General features: G+C 39.5%; 1 protein-coding gene across 2 annotated transcripts in view; it reads right to left on the bottom strand.

Annotated features, from left to right (window-relative positions):
• Nucleotides 1–21979, bottom strand: part of DNAJC2 (DnaJ heat shock protein family (Hsp40) member C2) — a 35781-nt gene that overhangs the window by 11869 nt on the left and 1933 nt on the right. For both annotated transcript variants that reach the window (XM_008062488.2, XM_021714586.1), the window contains exons 2-10: nucleotides 20838–21028; nucleotides 15220–15295; nucleotides 7048–7146; nucleotides 5211–5352; nucleotides 2978–3058; nucleotides 2031–2096; nucleotides 1236–1327; nucleotides 777–898; nucleotides 238–387 (exon numbers count right to left, since the gene is read on the bottom strand). In XM_008062488.2, the coding sequence (XP_008060679.1) occupies nucleotides 238–387; nucleotides 777–898; nucleotides 1236–1327; nucleotides 2031–2096; nucleotides 2978–3058; nucleotides 5211–5352; nucleotides 7048–7146; nucleotides 15220–15295; nucleotides 20838–21028 (1019 nt within the window). The remainder of the gene's footprint in view (nucleotides 1–237; nucleotides 388–776; nucleotides 899–1235; nucleotides 1328–2030; nucleotides 2097–2977; nucleotides 3059–5210; nucleotides 5353–7047; nucleotides 7147–15219; nucleotides 15296–20837; nucleotides 21029–21979) is intronic.

Genomic DNA, 21979 nt, shown 5'->3' with positions numbered 1-21979 from the left:
GTGAGGTTGAGGTGGGGGGTCCCTTGAGCCCAGGAGTTCAAGGCTGCAGTGAGCTAGGATCGTGTCATTGCGCTTCAGCTTGGGTTTCAGAGTGGACCCTGTCTCTAAAAATAAAGCTTATTTACATGGAGATAAAATGTACATATCTGTTTAATTATATTTTTACAGTATAAGAAATATTTTTAAGCTTAATCAGCAACTTCGTTTACCTACGTCTAGTATTTGTTCATAACATACCTTGCATGAGTTTCGAAGTTTCTGCCTTTCCTTTTTAATGGCTTTTTTCTGGATATCCTTTTCCTTCTTTGCCAGTAATGCTTGCTGTCTAACTTCCTCTTCTTCCTTTTCCTTAGCTAAACGAGCAGCTTCTAATTCAGCTTGTCTTTGCTTTAAAAATGGACAGTAAAATCATTTTAATAAGAAAATTAAAATTTCTAAATGCCTTATACTCTTATTCAAAAAATTCAATCTTTTAACAAGTATATCAGAAAAAAGGTCAACTTGTTGAAGACTGAAGGCTGAACGGGAAAGGTAGCTAATGAAGATCTACAAACGTTTATTAGAAAATATAAAACAAACATATTAGAAATAAGCATAGTATTAGAGACATTTTTATGACATCATGCTTTTGCTCATAAGATCTTGCTGGTAAGGAAGATCTTTTTAACTATCAATTGTACCAAATTGTCACAACTCATTCATAGTAGTACCCAACTGTTTCTAGATCTGAGGATTTTAGAAGCATTAAAAGTCCAACTCATCAAATGTCATCTTACTTTTTCTTTAGCTTCTTGTTCCTTCCTTTTTGCTTCTGCTTTTGCTTTCTTTTCTGCTTCTTTCTTGGCTTTTTCTTCTTCCTTGAATTTTTTTATCCTTGGATCACAGCTATATGCATTGTCTAACAAAATAAAAGTTAATCTTTTGAACTTCTAACATTTAAAGATTTTAAAGACAACTGGTCAGGTGTGGTGGCTCAAGCCTGTAATCAATCCTAGCATTTTGGGAGGCCAAGGTGAGAGGATTACCTGAGTCCAGGGGTTCGAGGCCAGCCTGGGCAACTGGTGAGACCTTATCTCTACAATAAATCATAAAAATTAGCTGGACGTGGTGGTGTGTGCCTGTAGTTCCAGCTACTTGGAAGGCTGAGGCAGATGAGTGTGCCACTGCTCTCCAGTGTGGGTGACAGAGTGAGACTCCAATTAAAACAACAATGACAACAAAACAACTATACTTACCAACTAACGTCCTTATTCTGTTCATTTCTTCTTTTTTTCTTTGTGCCCTTGTTGCTCTGTTCTGCTTTTCAATCCATCTCCTCTCATCCCGACTATAAAACAGAATATATTGGAAATATGGTATTACTTATACATGGTATGACTGGAAAATTTAATATTTTATAATTTTTTTATGTAAACGATATCTTAGAAGGTTAAAATAATATGTCATTACTGAAACTGAAGGATAGTTTTTGGGACATTCATGTCAAAAGAATTTCTCTAACACAGGAAAAAACTTTAAAAACCTCATTTAAGCAATCAGAAGAAAAATAATTTGCTACCTGAGCCATTTAAGTTACTTGACAATTACACTCCTTTGCAATTTCTTTTTAAAAATATATATATGGCTGGGCATGGTGGCTCACACCTATAATCCCAGCACTTTGGGAGACCAAGATGAGAGGATTGCCTGAGCCCACGGGTTTGAGACCAGCCTGAACAACTTGGCAAGACCTCATCTATACAATAAATAAAAAAATTAGCCGGACATGGTGGCATATGCCTATAGTTCTGGCTACTTGGAAGGCGGAGGCAGAAGGATCATCTGACTCCAGCATATCATAACCAATTATTGATCTGGCCCGATCTAGCTTAATTTGTGAGAAGGAATTTTAAAATATCAAAAACCACTTAAAATGGATGTTCCAAGAAAAAATTTGAAAGAAAATATATGCAGCATATTTTACATCATCACAAATACCAAAGAACCAAATCCCATTAATATTCTCCTTTATTAATGATATGTACACATACCATTCTGCCTTTTCTTTTTCTTCTTCATCTAAATAGGAAAATTCTCTCCAAGAATCAAAATTATACCTAATATAGACAGCAATAAAATCAAGACAGAAGTGAAAAAATTTCTTTTAAAATTAAGTTAGATGCATATATTATAGTTTAAAAAACAGTAATGGAAAGTAGATGAGTTTGTTATAATGGATTCTTCTCCTCCCATCTGGCATTGAACTAACACTAAGTATTAAGTCCTCCTTTTTAAAAAATGACACTGTATTTGGTATGAAAATCTAACCCCTATACACTCATAACCCCTAAGTCAAAATCACACTTCCCTGTTATCTCCTCTTTGTTAAGTTTCTCTCTTAACTAGAACTTGTTAAAGTTTTACCTGCCTTCCCACTCACTATGCTGTCATATCTTAAGGTAACACTAGTAATGGTTATCTTACCTCTGGTTTGCCTCCTCTGAAGACAAAAGAAATTACAACTGATAGAACTAAATCTTGTTATTTTTGTTCTACAGTGATTTTGTTTTCATATTTACTAGATATTTAACTAGAAAACACAGCACATGTGACATGGTCACTAAATACTGTGTAAGTTAAAAATAAGTGAATTGGTACGGAGAAAAATAGCACTGTCTCCTTCCTCATGTACTCAAGTACTTTTAGTAGGAAGACAGGAAAGTAAAAACGTGTTTATTTTTACTGAATTCAAATGACTCAATTTTCATTTTTTACTGCAATAGTATGCTTTATATCTTGAAATCTCATTAATAGACAACAGACCACAAACAATCATAGAAGCCTAAAAATCATTTAAGAAATATACAACAGGTTGCTTTTGGTAGTGAAGGTTCTGAGAGTCACCCATCCCTCAATTAATTTATGAGCAATCAAGTATTTATTAAATACTTACCCTTTTAAAAAATGACAGCATCATAGAAACAGTATATTCACTTACCAGAAAGAATAAAACGCATCTACATCTTCAAATGATGAATTCATATCACCAAGTTTAGGTACATTTTTTTTATTTGACCATCTGAAATATCAAAAGGAAAATTCTACTAAAATAATTTTTACAAAAGTTCAATGGACAACCTAATTTATTAAACAACAACAATGGTTTTGACTAATTCTTCCTAACTCCCTTCCCTACAATCTCTACCACTCAAAGATGGACCTGGAAGTCAGCGTGGGGTTTGAAACAACAAAAGTGTCAGAGGTGAAGTCAAGGGTGGACTGGGGTGGGGAGAGAAAGTTTTCTAACCATAGATACGGTGTTACAGCAGCTAGCTCCTTTTCCTAAATTCAGTTATTCCTGCCCCAAACAGGCAGCACAAAAGCAACCTGTAGGCCTAGTCCGTTAAAAAATGTTAATGCCGGCCAGGCATGGTGGTTCACACTTGTAATCCCAACATTTTGGGAGGTGGAGACAATAGGACTGTCTAATCCCAGGGGTTTGAGTCCAGCCTGGGAAACTTGGCAAGATGTTATCTCCACAATAAGTCAAAATAGCTGGGTGTGGTGGTATGTGTCTGTGGTTCCAGCTACTTGGGAAGGCTGAGGTGGAAGGATTGCCTGAGTCCAGCAGGTTGAGGCTGTTGCAGCCATGAGTGTGCCACCGCACTCCAGCCTGGGTGACAGAGTGAGACTGTGATTCAAAAAAGGAAAAAAAAAAAAAGTTAATACAGCGGGAACAGACTTCTACCCAGTCATCACCACCAACTTCCCCCTTAGAGCCAGACTTCTAGGCTTAGCACTTAATCCATCACCTCAGAAAAGGATCTGGAGGCTAGTGACCCATGTGTTCTACTCTATAAAATAATTACACAAACAAAATATACTACACCTTTTTACCACCTTCAGCACTATTATAAAACAAATGTGAGGGAGAAAGGATGAGGAAACATTAGGCTGCTGCTAATCAAAGTGATTTTCAAACTTGCCTGCACAGTAGAATCACCTGGGAGCATTAAAAATTCCCACAGGTCCTGGCCGGGCATAGTGGCTCACACCAGTAATCCCAGCACTTTGGGAGGTGGAGGCAAGAGGAATGCCTGAGCCCAGGAGTTTGAGACCTTGTCTCTATAATAAATCAAAAAAATTAGCTGGGCGTGGTGGTGTTGGAAGGCTGAGATGGAAGGATTGCCTGAGTTGGAAGATCACCTGAGCCCAGAAAGTTGAGGCTGCGGTGGCTGTGAGTATGCCACTGTACTCCAGCCTAGATGACTGAGTGAGACTCTGACTCAAAAAAAAAAAATCTCTCTAGGTACTTAAACCAATAAATCAGAATCTCCCCAGGTGAAACTCAGGCATCAGGAGTTTTTCAAGCTTTCCAGGTGATTCCACTGCACAGTCAAGATGTTCTTTAGGGAACCTGTCAATGCAGATGGAACCAAAAATAATATTGGTATGCACTATTTTAGCACAAAATTTAAAGAAATTATATATTCTTTCATCTTAAATATAAATTATCATTTGTCAAAGAAGCCTTACAATAATCACATGCTCAAAAGAGGAACAAAGACCGGGCTCGGTGGGTCAGCCTGTAATCCCAGCATTTTGGGAGGCCGAAGTGAGTGGATTGCCCGAGCCCGCGGGTTCGGGACCCGCCTGGGCAACTTGGTGAGACCTTGTTCTACAATAAAATAAAAAATAGCCAGTCGTGGTAGTGCTCGTCTGTAGTTCCAGCTACTTGGAAGGCTGAGGCGGAAGGATCGCCGGAGCCCAGCAGATTGAGGCTGCGGTGGCCGGGAGCGGCCACTGCACTCCAGTCTGGGCGACGGGGTGAGACTCCAACTCAAAAAAAAAAAAAGAGGAGCAAAAGCTTTTCTCAATTGATGAATAAAATTAGTGTAGCCATTGATAAAGGGCAAAGAAAAAAATGGAAAATTATTACTGTTACCTAACTATAAGTATCACAAATAAAGTCAGATATTGTTCTTTCCTAAGGGAAACATAAAAGAAAAACATCCCATAAGTTGTAAAGGAATTTCACTGTGGAAAAGCAGAACTTCTGTTTAGAGAGAAAAATAAGTGAGAACAGTAAGTTCACCAGAAGGGTTCAATATTATAGAGGAGGAAGAGACTATGGAAATAGTGTATGAATGAAACTATTAACCAAATAAAAAAGCAGCAGTCTGAAGACTATAAGAAGCAAACCAGTGATCAAAAGGGATGCCTTAACTCACCTGGAATTCCTTTCAAACACTGGGGAAAACACTTCAAAGAAATTATCCTTTGCTTCACTTTTAGAAGGAACTGAGTTATCAAAAGTAGGATCTACACTGTTAAATGCTCGTCTTTTCACTGGATCAGATAACATTTCATAAGCTGAGAAAAAAAATTATAAGATCACATCACCATAATTTTACCTATTTTTTTCTGTGAAAAAACAAATATCCTTCTCCTTTAAAAAACATTTATTTAAACATTTTGTATATTTGCAGGGTGGGGAGGATTTAATTTAGGTAATGACAGCTCTAACATTCCTGGAGTACCTTCTTTAAGTACTTCCGGTAGACAAGTGAGAAAACAACAGTTAAATATCACCTCCTCAGCCAGGCTCGGTGGCTCAGCCTGTAATCCTGTGCCTTGGGAGGCTGAGGTGAGTGGAATGCCTGAGCACGCGGGTTCGAGACCCGCCTGGGCAATTTGGCGAGACCTCATCTCTACAATAAATAAAAATACCAGCTGGGCATGATAGCGCATGCCTGTAATTCCGGCTACTTGGAAGGCTGAGGCAGAAGGATCGCCGGAGCCCAGCAGGTCGAGGCTGCGGTGGCCGGAAGCGGCCACTGCACTCCAGTCTGGGCAACTGAGTGAGACTCCAACTCAAAAATAAATAAATAAATAAATATCACCCCCTCGAGAGAGCAGATGACTAGGAAAAAGAAAAGCAAGAAAGTTTTAACTGTTAGATCCCAAGGCTGTAAATGATGGAAGGATCTTAAGCTTCTTGAGCACTGTGTAAGAGAGTGGGTCAAGAAGAGTACATCTGAAAGGTGTGTATATAATTTTTTAAAATTAGCATCAAAATGTAAAATCACATTTAAGAAACATTTAAAAATGGTAGTTGCCTATATTAATTTGCTTAATGAGGATATATCTATGTAAAGAGCAATAAATGGAGTCTGTACAAAGACATAATCAACTTCTTAATTTAAACTAAATTAGCAAAACATCTGAGGGACAGTTTAGTCTAATAAAGCATCTGAAAGATCTTAGTATAACACACAAGACCGGGTGTGATGGCTCATACCTGTAATCCCAACACTTTGGAATGTGGAGGAAAGAGGACTGCCTGAGCTCAGGGGTTCTAGACCAGCCAAGACCTCAACTCTACAATAAATCAAAAAATTAGCTGGGCATGGTGGTACATACCTGTGGTTCCAGTTACTTGGAAAGCTTAGGCAGAAGAATCGCCTAAGCCCAGCAGCGGATCGAGGCGGCAGTGGCTGTGAGCATGCCACTACACTCCAGCTTGGGCAGCGACAGAGTGAGATTCCAACTCAAAAAATTAAAAAAGTAAAAAATAACACACAAATTAACTATATGATGAGCTTCTGATAAGAATCACCTAGGGATGCTGTTAAAATGCAGATTTTAATCAGTAGGTCTGAAGCAGGGTCTGAGACTCTGCATTTCTTTCTCTTTTTTTCTTTTTTAAAGAGACAGGGTCTCGCTCTGTCACCTAGGCTCAAGTGCAGTGATGCAATCATAGCTCACTGTAACCTTGAATACCTGAGCTCATGTGATCTCCCTGCCTCAGCCTCCCAAAGTGCTGGGATTATAGGCATGAGCCACTGCGCCTAGCTAGACTGCATTTCTAAAAAAGCTGCCAGATGTTACTAATGCTGTTGGTTGAGGAAACAAACCTCAGTATAGTGAGGCTCTGGGGTGATTATTAGCTGATGGGACTGAAATACTTTACAATGTTAGAGGATGGTTGAGTGATTATAGTATAATAGGAAACCCAATCCCAGCTATTAGTAAAAGACAATTAATAGCAGAAATTTCTTTTCTTACCTTTAGTTATGCAAGTGAAGTAATCATTATCTCCTTCTTTTATTGGTTCACCAGCTGCTTTCCGTTTGTCTGGGTGATGCCTTAAAACCATTGCTTTATCTGCAAAATGAGTCAGATTTAGTTAATTTGTTACTTTAAGCATCAAAACTAAAAATAAAGATAAGCTATATGTAAACCATTTCCAAAACCATAAGGCTAATTTCAGAATCTTTTCTCAGGCCAGGCTTGGTGGCTTGGCCTGTAATCCCAGCACTTTGGGAGGCTGAGGTGAGGTTCAAGACCCACCCAAGCAACTTGGCAAGACCTTGTCTTTACAATAAATCAAATATTAGCTGGGCAAGATAGCGCAGGCCTGTAGTTCTGGCTACTTGGAAGGCTGAGGCAGAAGGATCTCCAGAGCCCAGCAGGTCAAGGCTGCAGTGGCTGGGAGCATGCTACTGCACTCCAGTCTAGGCAACAGAGACTCCAACTAAAAAAAAAAAAAAAAAAATTTCTCTCTCACAGTAAAAAGACACGCTGATTAAACATGGAAATTACAGAGAAACCTAAATATTTATTTTAAGAATTAGGCCGGTTCAACCCTATAATCCCAGCACTTTGGGAGGTCAAGGCAGGAGGACTGCTTGAACCCAAGAATTCAAGACCATTCTGGGCAATGTGGTGAGACTCCATCTCTACAAAAAATTTAAAAAATTATCTGGGCGTGGTAACGTGCATGCATCTTTATTCCTAGCTACTCAAGAGGCTGAGGTGGAAGGATCACTTGCACACAGGATGTGAGGCTTCGGTGAGTGGTAATTGTGCCACTGCACTCTAGCCTGGGCGACAGAGGAGACTCTGACTCCAAAAAAAAAGGATTAGCTCAAGTGCCAGCACCCAAAGACAATGTCCGTTAACATTTTGATGTATTTCCACATAGATGTTTTTTAAGTATACCTTTAAAACATTTAGTTGTAATCATGTCATAAAAACAAATTTATATATTCTGCTTTTTTCAACTTAACAATATAGCATTTGCATTTTCCATTTTTTTGGGTAAGCTTTTCAAAATTTTCTTTTAAATGACTGGTTAGTACAGTATTTCAAGTAGATTTATTACTTAAATCAGTGAGTGGAAATGTAGGAAGAAGTTCCTTTTTATACTATTTCACACTTCTATGTAAACATCCTTTTCACCACAGTCTCACCAGCAATAGGTCTAATTATTTAAAATTTGTGATTATCACTGGTGCTCAACAATTTGTTTCTTTCATCCTTTAGCTATGAAAGAAGGAAAGATTGTCTCAGTTTTTCTTCTTAGTTTATGTGAGTCACTTTATAATAAATAATGGCTGGCTGTTGACATCTTCTGAACAATTATTTGATTGATTGATTGATTGATTGAGTCAGAGTCTCACTCTGTCACCCGGGCTGGAGTGCAGTGGCACGCTCAAGGCTACTGCAGCCTCGACTTGCTGGGCTCAGGTGATCCTTCTTCTGCCTCAGCATTCCAAGCAGCCGAATTTATTGTAGAGATGAGGTCATACCAAGTTGCCCAGGCTGGAATCAAACCCTTGAGCTCAAGCAATCCTCTTGCCTCGCCCTCCTAAAGTGCTGAGATTACAGGCTTGAGCCATGGCATCTGACCTTATTGAACATTTAATATGTACCAGGCCCGTTTACCAGTTAATCTTGTAAATGACCCGAAGTTGAAAGTTACCATTATTTTTTCCATTTTACAAAATGAGGAAAATAAGGTACAGGAAAGTTTTGTAACCACAACCATTGCAACCTGCTTAAGGTTAAGGCCAACTTGGGTTCCAATCCAGATAGCCTGACTCCCCAGCCTGTGTTAGTATTCTGCTAATTCCATCATGTTTATTGCTAATTTCTTCTCCCTCCCTAACTGTTGTGTTTACACTTATGTTTTATTTTTATTTTTAAGCCAAAGTCTCACTCCATCACCCAGGCTGGAGTACAGTGTCATGCTCATGGCTACCACAGCCTTGACCTGCTGGGCTTAGGGGATCCTTCTGCCTCAACCTTCCAAATAGCTAGAACTACAGGTCCACACCACCACGCCCAGCTAATTTGTTGATATACTGTAGGTCTCGCCAAGTTGCCCAGGCTGTTCTCAAACCTGTGGGCTCAGGCAATCTCCTTACCTCAGCCTCCCAAAGTGCTGGGATTACACGTTTGAGCCACCGCACCCGGTCGTACACTTAAATTTTAAAAGAAAATTCAGTTGTTTTTATTTGTACTTTATTTGTACTAATAATTTTCTTTATACAGTAAATCCCCTATACATGAACCTTCAAGTTGCAAACTTTCAAAAACGAGAATGTGTTCGCATGTCCAATCACATAAGTTAGTTCATGTGTCTGACATAGATTGTCACATAAGCGCAAGGTACTATACTGAAAGATTAAAAATGTTTTCTTTTTTGTGTGTGTTTTTTATGTATTGTGTGGAAAGTATTATAAACCTATTACAATATGGGTTATAAACCCAGTACAGTACTGATTTCGTTAGTTGGGTGTACCTAGGCTAACTTATGAACTATGGACTTATGAACAAATTAGACTTATGAATGTGCTCTTAAAATGAAACTTGTTCTTATGTAGCGAACTTACTGTAATTTCTTCCAGTACTTACACTCCTTATAGTTTCATTAATATTTTCTGTGTTAGATTGAAAAATTTTTTAAACTTTTTATAACTTTTTGGAATTTTAATATAGTCAAGTATTTAAATGTCATTTTTCAAAATCCTACTATCACTTAATAATCCTTTCCTTCTCCACTGATTTGTGATGGCTACATTATCATAGCACATTTTACAAGGGTTTGCTTTGTTTTGGGAACTCCTAACCCCTGCCACCTGAGGCAAACACTTTGATTCCCAGCACCACAGATCACTTTGGCATGTTCCCGAGCTTCACGTAGATGAAACCTACAGTATTTCTTTGTGTCTGGCTACTTTTGCTCAACAAGTTTCGAGATTCATTCATGTTCTTTTGTATATTGATAATCTGTTCTTTTAAAAAATTGCTGAGTAGTATTCCATTGCACCAAAATACAGCAGTGTGCTTATCCAATTTCCTATTGTTGAACATTTGGGTGGTTTCCAGTTTCTGGACATTTTCAATAAGGCTGCTATGAACACTTTTGTAGAAATCTTTTTATAGGCATTTTCAACTTTGTTATTTCTACACATATTGCAAGGGTCAGAAACCATGACAACTACATTTTTGTTTATTTGAGGTCCAAGATTTTTCTTCTAGTAAGGTGTAGTATTCATTTCATCACTACACTGGATAAGAGGCTTTTTTGTATTCTAGCTCATTCATGTAGAAAAATTAAAGATTACTAGATAGCTCAAAGAGTCTCTGTGAGAACCAAACTATCAGGATTGGAGGCTCAAGAATCAAATCACACAGGACAATTTGGAAGCATCATGGTCCCACTACAGTTCACAATCACCATACCTCATACCACAGATACAGAGCACAAGCTACCACCCACTGCCACAGCAGCCAGTGAAAGCTTTCAGTTTCTCTTTGCAGTGCTCTTGTACCCTTGCCAGTAAAATGGATTTTGGGCAGCATGGCCTAACTCACATTGCTCTCCTTTGAATTGCAAGTGTCTGCTGATTAGTACAACAAACATCCTCAATCTCAAGATATAAATCTTTTGGAAAAAAACAGGAGCCGGCTCGGTGGCTCAGCCTGTAATCCCGTGCCTTGGGAGGCTGAGGTGAGTGGATTGCCTGAGCCCGCGGGTTTAAGACCCAACTGGGCAACTTGGCGAGACCTCATCTCCACAATAAATCAAAAATCAGCCGGGCGTGGTAGCGTGCGCCTGTGGTTCCAGCTACTTGGAAGGCTGAGGCGGAAGGATCGCTGGAGCCCAGCAGGTCAAGGTTGCGGTGGCCGGGAGCGGCCACTGCACTCCAGTCTAGGCGACAGAGTGAGATTCCAACTCAAAAAAAAAAAAAAAAAGAAAAAAATCAGGAAAGTTTTCTTCTTTATTTGCAATTACTGTTTCTGTTTCATTTTTTCTGATTTCTTCTTTAGGGAAAATTTAGCATTTCTTTCTAGTCCTCTGATCTTGGGAATATTCCTCAAGCTTAAAGTCCTCTGCTTTATTGTGATTTCTAATTTTATATCAACCTTAGTAATTTTAAATTCTGCTCTCATGTTTTTAGTTTCTATACTTATTTCTCCCTATTCTCTTTCTGCAATGTCTACCCCACCCCAAATGGGTTATCTTCATATATCACTGACAGCATGTAAAAGATACTTAAATTTTCTAAACTTTATGATGAAGTCTGGGAAATGATGTCACAGTTTTTTGTTGGATAGTCTCCTCCTCTTAGGCTGAACTATTTTTTTCTACACTGATTTTCTGCCTGATCATCTTTGATCACCTGTGTATATCAGAGGGTCCTAAATGTCCTATATTCTGTCCTGGGACTCTCAGGGGGCTATAAGATATTACTCAATTTTTAAAAATATGGTAAAATTAGCTGACTGTGGTGGCGCAGGCCTGTGGTTCCAGCTACTTGGGAGGCTGAGGCAGAAGGATCGCCTGAGCCCAGCAGGTCGAGGTTGTGGTGGCTATGAGCAGTGTGTCACTGTACCCTAGCCTGGGAGACAGAGTAAGACTCCAACTCAAGCTGGGCTCAGTGGATCAGCCTGCAATCCCGCGCCTTTGGGAGGCTGAGGGAGTGGATGGCCTGAGCCCGCGGGTTCGAGACCCGCCTGGGCAGCGAGACCTCATCTCTACAATAAACCAAAAAATCAGCCAGGCATGGTAGCGCATGCCTGTAATTCTGTCAACTTGGAAGGCTGAGGCAGAAGGATCACTGGAGCCCAGCATGTCAAGGCTGTGGTGGCCGGGAGCAGCCACTGCACTCCAGTCTGGGTGACAGAGTGAGACTCCAACTCAAAAAAAAAAAAAAAAAGACTCCAACTCAAAAAAAAAAAGTGGTAAAGGGGGCCAAAGAACATTGTCAGTTTGACAAAAAAAAAGGGTAATTTGGAAACAGCTGGCTATGAGTTTATTTAAATTTCAGACTTTCTCTATGAAAGATAGTTGCTGAGATTTTTTTTTTTTTTGAGTTGGCTTCTCACTCTGTCTCCCAGACTAGAGTGCAGTGGCACACTCACGGCTACCACAGCCTCGACCTGCTGAACTCAGGTGATCCTTCCAAGTAGCTGGAACTACAGACGCATGCCACCACACCTGGCTAATTTTTTTGATTCATTGTAGAGATGAAGTCTTGCCAAGTTACCCAGACTGGTCTCGAACCCTTGGGCTCAGGCAACCTTCTCGCCTCTGCCTCCCAAAGTGCTGGGATTACAGGCGTGAACCACACTGTGTCCGGCTTGCTGAGGTGTTTTGAGGGTATATTAGCAAGGTTTTATTGTATATTTATGTTGCAATTGTTACAAAAAGTCTCTAAATATAGTTATTAATTTTAAGAAGCTTGATATGAAAGTTTTAAGCAACTATTTTAAGCTAAAATCATTAAATTTAGGAAGTTCAAATTACTAAAGATTTTATTATTTTAATGTAGAGAATATCAAGCTTACACTTGTCAGTGTGGCAACTCTTTAAGAACAAAATTACATAACTTAAATAGTACCATTAGTATTCAAGTACTTTCTTTTAACCCATCATTCAATTTTCTAGTCATTTATTCTTTTCAGAGTAAATGCAAAGAAACAAAGAACAGCCTGCTAGGCTCAGGGGATCCTTCTGCTTCAGCCTTCCAAGTAGCTGGGATTACAGGTGCGCACCACCACGCCCGCCCAACTAATTTTTTTACTTATTGTAGAGACAAGGTCTCACCATGTTGCCCAGGCTGGTCTCGAACTTGTGGGCTCAGAAAATCCTCCAGCCTCTGCCTCTCAAAGTGCTAGGATTACAGGCATGAGCCACTGTGCCCAGCTGCAACACTGTTTTATAGTGACAGAGGTAAGAGAAGGACAGTCTCTTTCTGAATATATTGATGGAATATTCAAAAAGGTAGCAGAGTGAATTATAACCCCTTACAATATTGGCACTAGTGTTGCCAAACTTTAGTCTACAGACTACAAACTCAAAAATTAATTTCCATTATGTCAATAAAGAGTGCACCTAACAGAAGCAAATGGATATTTCTTTTGCAATTTACTGCACATTTAGAGAAGGAATTAGAAAAGGAAATAAAGAATTCCTTCATCTTAAAACACCTATTTTCATAGTTCCAAATGACTTCTAATTCACAAATCTGTATGTATTAAGACATGTTTGGTATTTGTATGCTTTCATACAGCACAACCTTGTAAACACTTTTACAGGGCAAATGGATATTTCTGTCATTTATGTACATTAAAATAACTATTCATAAGCATTAACATATACTTTTTCTAAAAGCACACTAGTCTTTCAAAAAATCCAATAGTAGGTCTAAAATGATCTATTTCTTCACTTAAAAAAATATTCCCTGCGGTTTTCTTAAATTTAAGCCTTAGGGGGGGAAATGGTCAGTGTATATTAAATATAGACTAGTATTTTTCAACATGAGAGATCTTGTTCAGTCATTGTCCTACAAGTATACAATCTTTCTCTTCTTGACTGCTCCTGACTCCCTACTATTCCTTTTTTATCTGGCCACAATTTTACCTCCTTTGACCTCTGTATCCACGCTCTCTCTCTCTGTCTCTGTCTCTCTTTCTCACTGTCAACCAGACTGGAGTGCAGTGACAAAAATAAGTTCCTTGCAGCCTCAACCTTCTGGGCTCAAGGAATTCTCCCTTCTCAGGCTTCTGAGTAGCTAGGACTATGGGTGTGTGCCACCATGCCCTGCTAATTTTTAAAAATCTTTTAGTTGCCTAGGTTGGTCTCGGAACTCCTAGGTTCTAACAATCCTCTCACCTTGGTCTCCCAAATTGTTAGGATTAGAGGCATGAGCCACCAACCAGCCTCAATATTCATTCTCTAGAGTGGAGGGAAGAATATTCTCATAAGATAAAAAGTAAGGCAGGGAACGATGGCTCAAGCCTGTAATCCCAGCACTTTGGGAGGCCGAGGTGAGAGGATTGCCTGAGTCCCACAGGTTCGAGACCAGCCTGGGTAACTTGGCAAGCCCTCATCTCTACAATAAATAAAAAAAATTAGCTGGACATGGTAGCATGTGCCTGTAGTTTCTTTCAGTTACTTGGAAGGCTAAGGCAGAAGGATCACCTGAGCCCAGTAGGTTGGGCCTGGGGTGGCCATGAGTGTGCCATTGCATTCCAGTTTGGGTGACACAGTGAGACTCCAACTCAAAAAAAAAAAAAAAGATAAAATGCAGAAAACTAACTGCCTCCACCTCTTTCATAAAACTTTACTATAATCAGGTGAATTGGATGTGTGTGTCCACAGAAATGCAATGGATAGGACATTTAGGAGTATTGAGGGATAGTATTTTATAAAGTCTATGAAGACTGGGTTCCCAACATCCCCTATCCCCAAATTTTAACCTTGTCAATGACAATAACAATGAAGCATTAGATAACTCTCTCTTGGACAGAAGAGAGAGTGGTATCAATAAAGGTGTGACCTATGGACCACAAAATAACATAAAAAAAACCTAAGAGAGGTGAAATATTATTTTTTAAAAATTTGTAATTGGTAGAATGCTCTACCACACACACTCTGATTCTTTTTATTCCTAATGGAAAGGTTTATACATGAAACATATTTTTTCCCTCGATTCTAAAGGTAAAGCAGATTGTAGTTTTACTTGTTATGAAAATATAACTCATCCCGCACCTTTGGGAGGCTGAGGTGAGTGGATTGCCTGAGTCAGCGGGTTCGAGACCCGCCTGAGCAACTTGGCGAGACCTCACCTCTACAATAAATCAAAAAAAATCAGCCGGGCATGGTAGCGCATGCCTGTAATTCCGGCTACTCGGAAGGCTGAGGCGGAAAGATTGCCAGAGCCCAGCAGGTTGAGGCTGTGGTGGCCGGGAGAGGCCACTGCATTCTAGTCTGGGCAACAGAGTGAGACTCCAACTCAAAAAAAAAAAAAAAAAAAAAAGAAAATATAACTCATGCTGTTAAATGTAGAGTTATGGCTATAGACTATGATACTGCATAGCTTTAAAAAGGATAACATTTCCTAAATCAGATATTTGATTATTTCAAAATAACTGAGTACTTACGAGCTGCTTTGATCTGTCTCTGTGTAGCTTTGTATCTTACATGGCCAAGTCCAAGAACTGCATAATGATCTTGGTTCTGATAAACACACAAAAGAAAGTCAAGTTTGAAATGGTGCAATATATTCTATCTCTTGTGTCCTTGCACCCTATTATAGGATTCGCCGAAGTGACACTTCCTTCCATAAAAAGAGTTCAGTGAGAGGAGTTCTGTGGTCATGTAAGTTGGGGAAATGTGAATATACTTTATATTATAGCTTTCTTAATTATTTGCATGCACATAAACCTAATAAAGATTCCTAGCAAATTTAGAAGTTGAGATAGCAATTGAAGAGAAGGCTCCTTACAGAACTCAAGTAGTGTATTTTGTCTTGAAGAATAGAGTCAGCTATTGAGAGGAGTGGAAGGAGAGTTGAGGGCATAAAATACTAAAGAAATAAGTCAAATCGGACTGACTAGTTTTCCTTTAAATTCAGGATTACAAATTTCATATGGATGGGTTTCTTATTATGCTTGGCAATCACACCTTGTTTGTCAGTTTCCTTTTCCCCTTTCTTTCTTTTTTTTTTTTTTTGAGGCTGTGTCTCACTCTGTCACCCAGGCTGGAGTGCAGTGGCATTCTTACGGCCACCAGAGCCTCAACCTGCTGGATTCAGGTGATCCTTCGCCTTCAGTCTTCCAAGTAGCTGAAACCACAGCATGTGCCACCATGCCTGGCTGATTTTTTTATTTATTGTAGAAACAAGGTCTCACCATGTTGCCCAGGCTGGTCCCAAACCCGTGGACTCAGAAAGTCCTTTAGCCTCTGCCTCCCAAAGTGCTGGGATTACAGAGGTGAGCCACCGTGCCCAGGCCCCTTTCCCTTTTCTAAATGACTCTCTTTCACATCTTCTATCCTATCCTCTAGTCTTTCCTCAAGCCACACACACCCTTCACCCGTTAGCCTTGCCTTCCGCTTAACTAAAAAATTAAAACTATCCCACACTCACCAAATTGTATATATTAAACATGTGTAGGATTTTCTGTATATAAATTAGACCTCAATAAAACTATTAAAAAATTATATTCCAGCATCCTTCTACTACCCTGCCTACATCTCTATACTTTCTCCTCTTCCAATGCTTCACAAGAAAGCCTCTATTAGGACAAATGATTCCATGCTTCTTCTCAGTTCTGAATTCCACTTTTAGCCTTCTCAAAGATTAGTGTCTTTCAGCTATCTCCTGACTTTCAACTGGATTAATCTCATCAGTATCAAGATGCTCTGTTCTCTCTCATCCTTGAAAGTCCTTCCAAGACCCCTTTTCCAGTTATTACCCTACAGCTCTGTCCATTAGAGTTAAACTTCTTGAAACAGCTGACCACACAATATTCTTACCCTCTCATCTTTATTTTTTCAATCCACTCCAATTTGGTTCCACTGTATCCATTCTCACCCTAGGTGCTATGAAACTTTTTTTCAGTATCAACTTACACCCTCCCTTGACTTCAACTTCCAATTTCACAGCAGCTGACGCCTTCCTTGAAACATTATTTTCCTTTTGCGATTCTGTGCATCTACTCTCTTTTTGTTTACCTCCCACATTTTTTCAGTCACCTTTACTGGCTTCTCAATGACTTTCCATGCTCAGTCCTGTAATTTCTTTTTCTCTGATTCTACACTTAGGTCCTATGAGATCTCATTCAATCCCAGGCTTTGATAGGGTTCTTTGTATATGCTGACAGTCCCAACTACCTCCAGTACAGACCTCTGCTCTGAGCTCCAGATGCTCACAGCACCTCCATGTCTCTAACTGCCAGCCTGTCACCCTTTATTTGGTCACCCATGTCCAAATACAAAACTAGTGTTTCATTCCTTAAAGATCCAAGCTTTTGGCCGGGCTCAGTGGCTCAGCCTGTAATCCCGCGCTTTGGGAGGCTGAGGTGAGTGAATTGCCTGAGCCCGCAGGTTCAAGACCTGCCTGGACAACTTGATGAGACATCATCTCTACAATAAAAAAATAAAAAAAAAATTAGCATGGCATGGTGGCGCATGCCTGTAGTTCCAGTTACTTGGAAGGCTGAGGCGGAAGGATCACTGGAGCCCAGCAGGTTGAGGCTGCGGTGGTCAGGAGTGTGCCACTGCCCTCCAGCTCCAGCCTGGGTGACAGAGTGAGACTCCAACTCAAAAAAAAAAAAAATCCGAGTTTTTTTCATCTCAGGACCTCACACGCTATTCTCCCTGCCAGGAACATTCTTCCCCCACTTCATGTGGCTGCCATCATATCCTTTAGGTCCCAGCTTAAATGTCATCATTATAAAAATAGACAAACTTCTCCCCTCTCTCCACTTTTTTTGTTGTTGTTGTTCCCTCCGAAGTACTTAAAAATGGCCAGTGCTTAAAACTCTCCAATGGCTTTCCATGGATTACTCCTCCTCACCCCTACCTCCTTCTCTCTGTTACAGTCATTTGCCTTGTTTCAGTTTCTGGCACATTCAAAACTGCTTTCTGCCTCTGCACAAGTTCTATGTCTGAAATGCGATTGTCCCTGACCATTGCATATTATTCAGGTTTCATCTTAAATGTCAATTCCACAGGGCTTCCCCAACTACTTAAACTAAAGAAGTCACCTGAACACTCTTATTACATTACTCTACAAGGGGGACCCCAAAAAACCTGGAATTTATTTATAAAAAATTGTGTGTTTATTCTTACATGTTTAAACTTCAATCACCTTCAAAGTACTCTCCATTTGATGCAACACACCTATTGAGATGCTTTTTCTACTGCTCAAAACAGTTTTGAGTTTGTCAATTTTGATGTCTTTTAGTGCCTCTGCTGCTATTTGGTTTCCCTTTGGACTTTTTTCACCCAGGGAAACAAAACAAAGTTGCTCAGGGTAATATTGGATGAATAGGGAGGGTATGGCACTGGGGCCATGCTGTTTGGGTCAAAAACTGCTGAACACTTAGCACAGTGTGGGCAGGTGCACTTGTAATTCATCCTTCATGAAATGGGCAAATATACTGAAAGACTCTCTAAAAAAAATTCACTAAAGCCAAACACAGCCTCTCACAACAACACTAGCTGGTACACTGATGCCAATGGGTTCCTAGAACACTTACCTAGCAGGGAAAGCCTGTACTACAAGGGGATTGCCTTCCAAAAGATAATTCCAGATTTTTTTTTTTTGGTTTCCCCCTCATATTTTAATTCTTTGTCCAGCAGTTACTAGTCACATGTTCTTGATTGTTTACTTATTATCTGCTCACTGGAATACAAGTTATGTGGGAGCAGTGATACTGTCATATTCAGCACAATATTCTCAGCATAGAATAATGTCTGAAATGTAGCAGGTGCGTGCTCCATATCTAATGAATGAAACAATAAACTGAACGAGTAAATGAACCCTGCTAACTTGCTTTGATGTCATCTACTTTATCAGGCGTCCTCAACTTTCTTCCTTTTCTCTCATAGATCTCAGCACTCCCCAAGTCTATTTTTCCTGCAATCCTGCCTTCTCCCTAAGTTACTATCTTCTATCATTTTCTTTACAAACCAGTTTTGAAAGAGTATTTTGCACTTAGGACTCTACTTCACCTCCCAATCATTCCTCAACCCACTCTAATCTTTTGTCTTCCCAATAATTTAAATGCTAATGAGGATACCTTACTAATTTGCCAAATTCAGTGGTCTTACAGTTTTTCATACTATGTGATTAACTTCTTTCTGAAGCAGTGACATAGGTGACTCTTTTTCCCTTCTTGAGACGTTTTCCTCCCTTAGTTTCTGGAAGACTATAGTGCCTTAGGTTTCATAAACCTTTACAAATACCTTTTTGGTTTTTTTCTACTTCTTTCACCCTTCTTAGTATCCTTTACTGTTTCTCCTCCTTTTCTTACCCCTTAGTTATCCATGCTTCTCATTGTTTAGTCTTTTTCTTTTAAATTGGTGATGGTAGGAAAATCAGCTAACAGCACTTTTTGAGTGCTAGTTTACTTTTCTAAGTGCTTTACACATATGACTTAGCTCATTTAATTCTCTAAACAACTATGAGATAGGAATTCTTTTTTATTTTTTATTTTTAGTCACGGTCTCACTCTTGCCCAGGCTGGAGTGCAATGGCACAATCACAGTTCACTGCAGCCTTGACCTCCTGGGCTCAGACCATCATTCCGTCTCAGCCTCCAGAGTAGCTGGGACTATAGGTATGTACCATCATGCCTGGTTAACTTGTTTAAATTTTTTTTTAAGAGATGAGATCTCACTATGTTGTCCAGGCTGTTCTGAACTCCTGGGTTTAAGCAATTCTCCCGCTTCAGCCTCCCAAAATGTTGGGTTTACAGCTGTGAGCCACCACGCCTGGTTAAGACAGGAATTCTTATCAATACTATCTGTTTAGCACTTAACTTGTGCAAAGCACTAAGTTAAGTGCATTATATGCATCATTTAATTAATACTTGCTACAACCCTTTGAGCTATTAAAGTCTCACTGTACCAATAAGGAAAATGAGGTACAGAGATGTCCAGTAACTTTCCTAAGGTTCTAGCATGCTAAATGGAAGAACCAGATTTGATTTCAGGTACTCTAATTCCATAGTATATAAATTTAATATAATACTAGTGCCTACTTATGCATTATAATACCTATTTGTCTACCTTCTTCTTCCGGGCTGATGTCATTCAATTTCTCACATCCTCAACTATCACTATGTGCCAATGACTTCAAAATGTCTTTGGCTCTGACCTCTTTTTGGAGTCAAAGACCAACTTCTAACTTCCTGCTAGACAACTTCACTAATAGGTACTTAAAACCTCAATCTTAACATAGCCAAACTTGGACACAAATAACACTATTTATAAACTTCCTTATTCTACATCCCAGTGTTAATTGCTGATGTCATACTCTACCAGGTCACTCAATGCCGAAAGGACTTCTGAATACCTCCTCTTTTCTTGTGCCACACAGTCAAGGTCACCAAGGCCTATCAATTCTACCTCAAAACACAGCAAATCTACCACTTCTTCCTCAAAATCTAGCTACAAATTGAGTTCAAGTCTTCAGTCCCAGGCCTGAACAGTAAACTATGTTCCTTCTAGTCCCTATCCCTCTTTCAAGCAATTTTCTATACTTAGAATTACTTTTCTAAAATAAGCTCAAAAAATTCTGAATGACTTCCTATTACACTGAAAAATAAAACTTTAATTCGGCCCTTGCATGACATAAAAGGGCACAACAGAGTCTGGTCTAGAGTCTTTTTCAGGACTCATCACCATCCTTTATGTACCCTATTCTACTCATTACTCCCCAAAGAGGCACTTCATATTCTTTTGCTCCTTTGTGTCTTCATATCTCCATTTCTTATGCGTTTATGCTTTTCTCCCTTACTTGCTTCACTAACTGCCTCTCAGTCTTTTAAGATCAGCTCAAACATTTTTTCTGTGAAACCTTACTGGATTTCTCCAGCAGAGATAGATCCTATGGTTTGTGCTATCCACTCAGGGCTTAGCAATAAACAAGTGCTAAATTATGGTTATCTTACTGAATCACCTTAAAACACAGTTTATTAATGGAAAATTCATGGGAAACTTGCCTACGACTAACACAGCATCTGAACGAACAGATTCAGATATTAAATACCTTCCAGTCTTTGGGATCAAGTGTTTTCAGCATGGGAAACTCTTCTAACTGCAATTCTTCATCTTCTGATTCCTCTGATAACTCTTTCTTATCCTCCAGTTCCTGAAAAGAGGCAGAAGCATTTCTGTTTCTTCTCTTAACAAAAGCTTCAAACCATCTTCCCACAGGTTCAACTTGACAGAGTGTAGAGGCTGTGATTGAAAGTGTTAAGAGAGGCTTCAATGTATTACATGGAATATATCCGGTCAAGGCAATAACTTTTTCCAGAAAATAAGACCAAAACAGTGATATCCATCGGAATATAATTTTAAAACCATCAACTAAGAAAATAATTACAGTTTACATGAGAGTTAGCAAGAAATAATTTCCTAGTATTTACAGAGATTTCATCAACCTCTTCCAGGTATCTGTCAAAATAAAACATTTAGCAATGTCAACAATAAATCAATACTTCTCTGGGATTATGAGAAAAAGATGAAGAACAGGAAGAAATGATGGCTTTACTTTTGTACTAATAGTTATAATAAAGTAATACATAAAGACAGCTGGGCTCAGTGGCTCAGTCTGTAATCCTGTGGCTTGGGAGCCTGAGGTAAGCAGATTGCCTGAGCCCGTGGGTTGGAGACCCGCCTTGGCAACTTGGTGAGACCTCATCTCTACAATAAATCAAAAACTAGCAGAGCGTGGTAGCACGTGCCTGTAGTTCCAGCTACTTGGAAGGCTGAGGCGGAAGGATCGCCGGAGCCCAGCAGGTCGAGGCTGCGCTGGCCAGGAGCGGCCACTGTACTCCAGTCTGGGCGACCGAGTGAGATTCCAATTCAAAAATAAATAAATAATAAAAAATAAATAAAGAAATAAAGAAATAAGGACAAACCGTCACCAAGAGCTAGCCTCACCAACAACAAAAACAAAAAAAAACTAAACGTAACTCAAACTATTTTAATTATTAAAACCTTGCAGTTCCTAGGAAAATTGAATGAGAGACCATAAAAAACATCTTTAAAACAGCTGGGCTGTGACTCATACTTGAAATCCCAGCACTTTGGGAGGCTGAGGCTGGAGAATTGCTTGAAGCCAGGAGTTAGAGACCAGCCTAGCCAACACAGAAACACCTCACCTCTATAAAAAAAAAAAAAAAAAAA

This window comes from Carlito syrichta, unplaced genomic scaffold (assembly GCF_000164805.1).
Source record: "Carlito syrichta isolate Samal-C Ts95f unplaced genomic scaffold, Tarsius_syrichta-2.0.1 Scaffold96015, whole genome shotgun sequence".
Classification (NCBI taxonomy): Eukaryota; Metazoa; Chordata; class Mammalia; order Primates; family Tarsiidae; genus Carlito; species Carlito syrichta.
The sequence above is the reverse complement of the archived record's forward strand: the minus strand, read 5'-3'. Positions and strand labels throughout refer to the sequence as shown.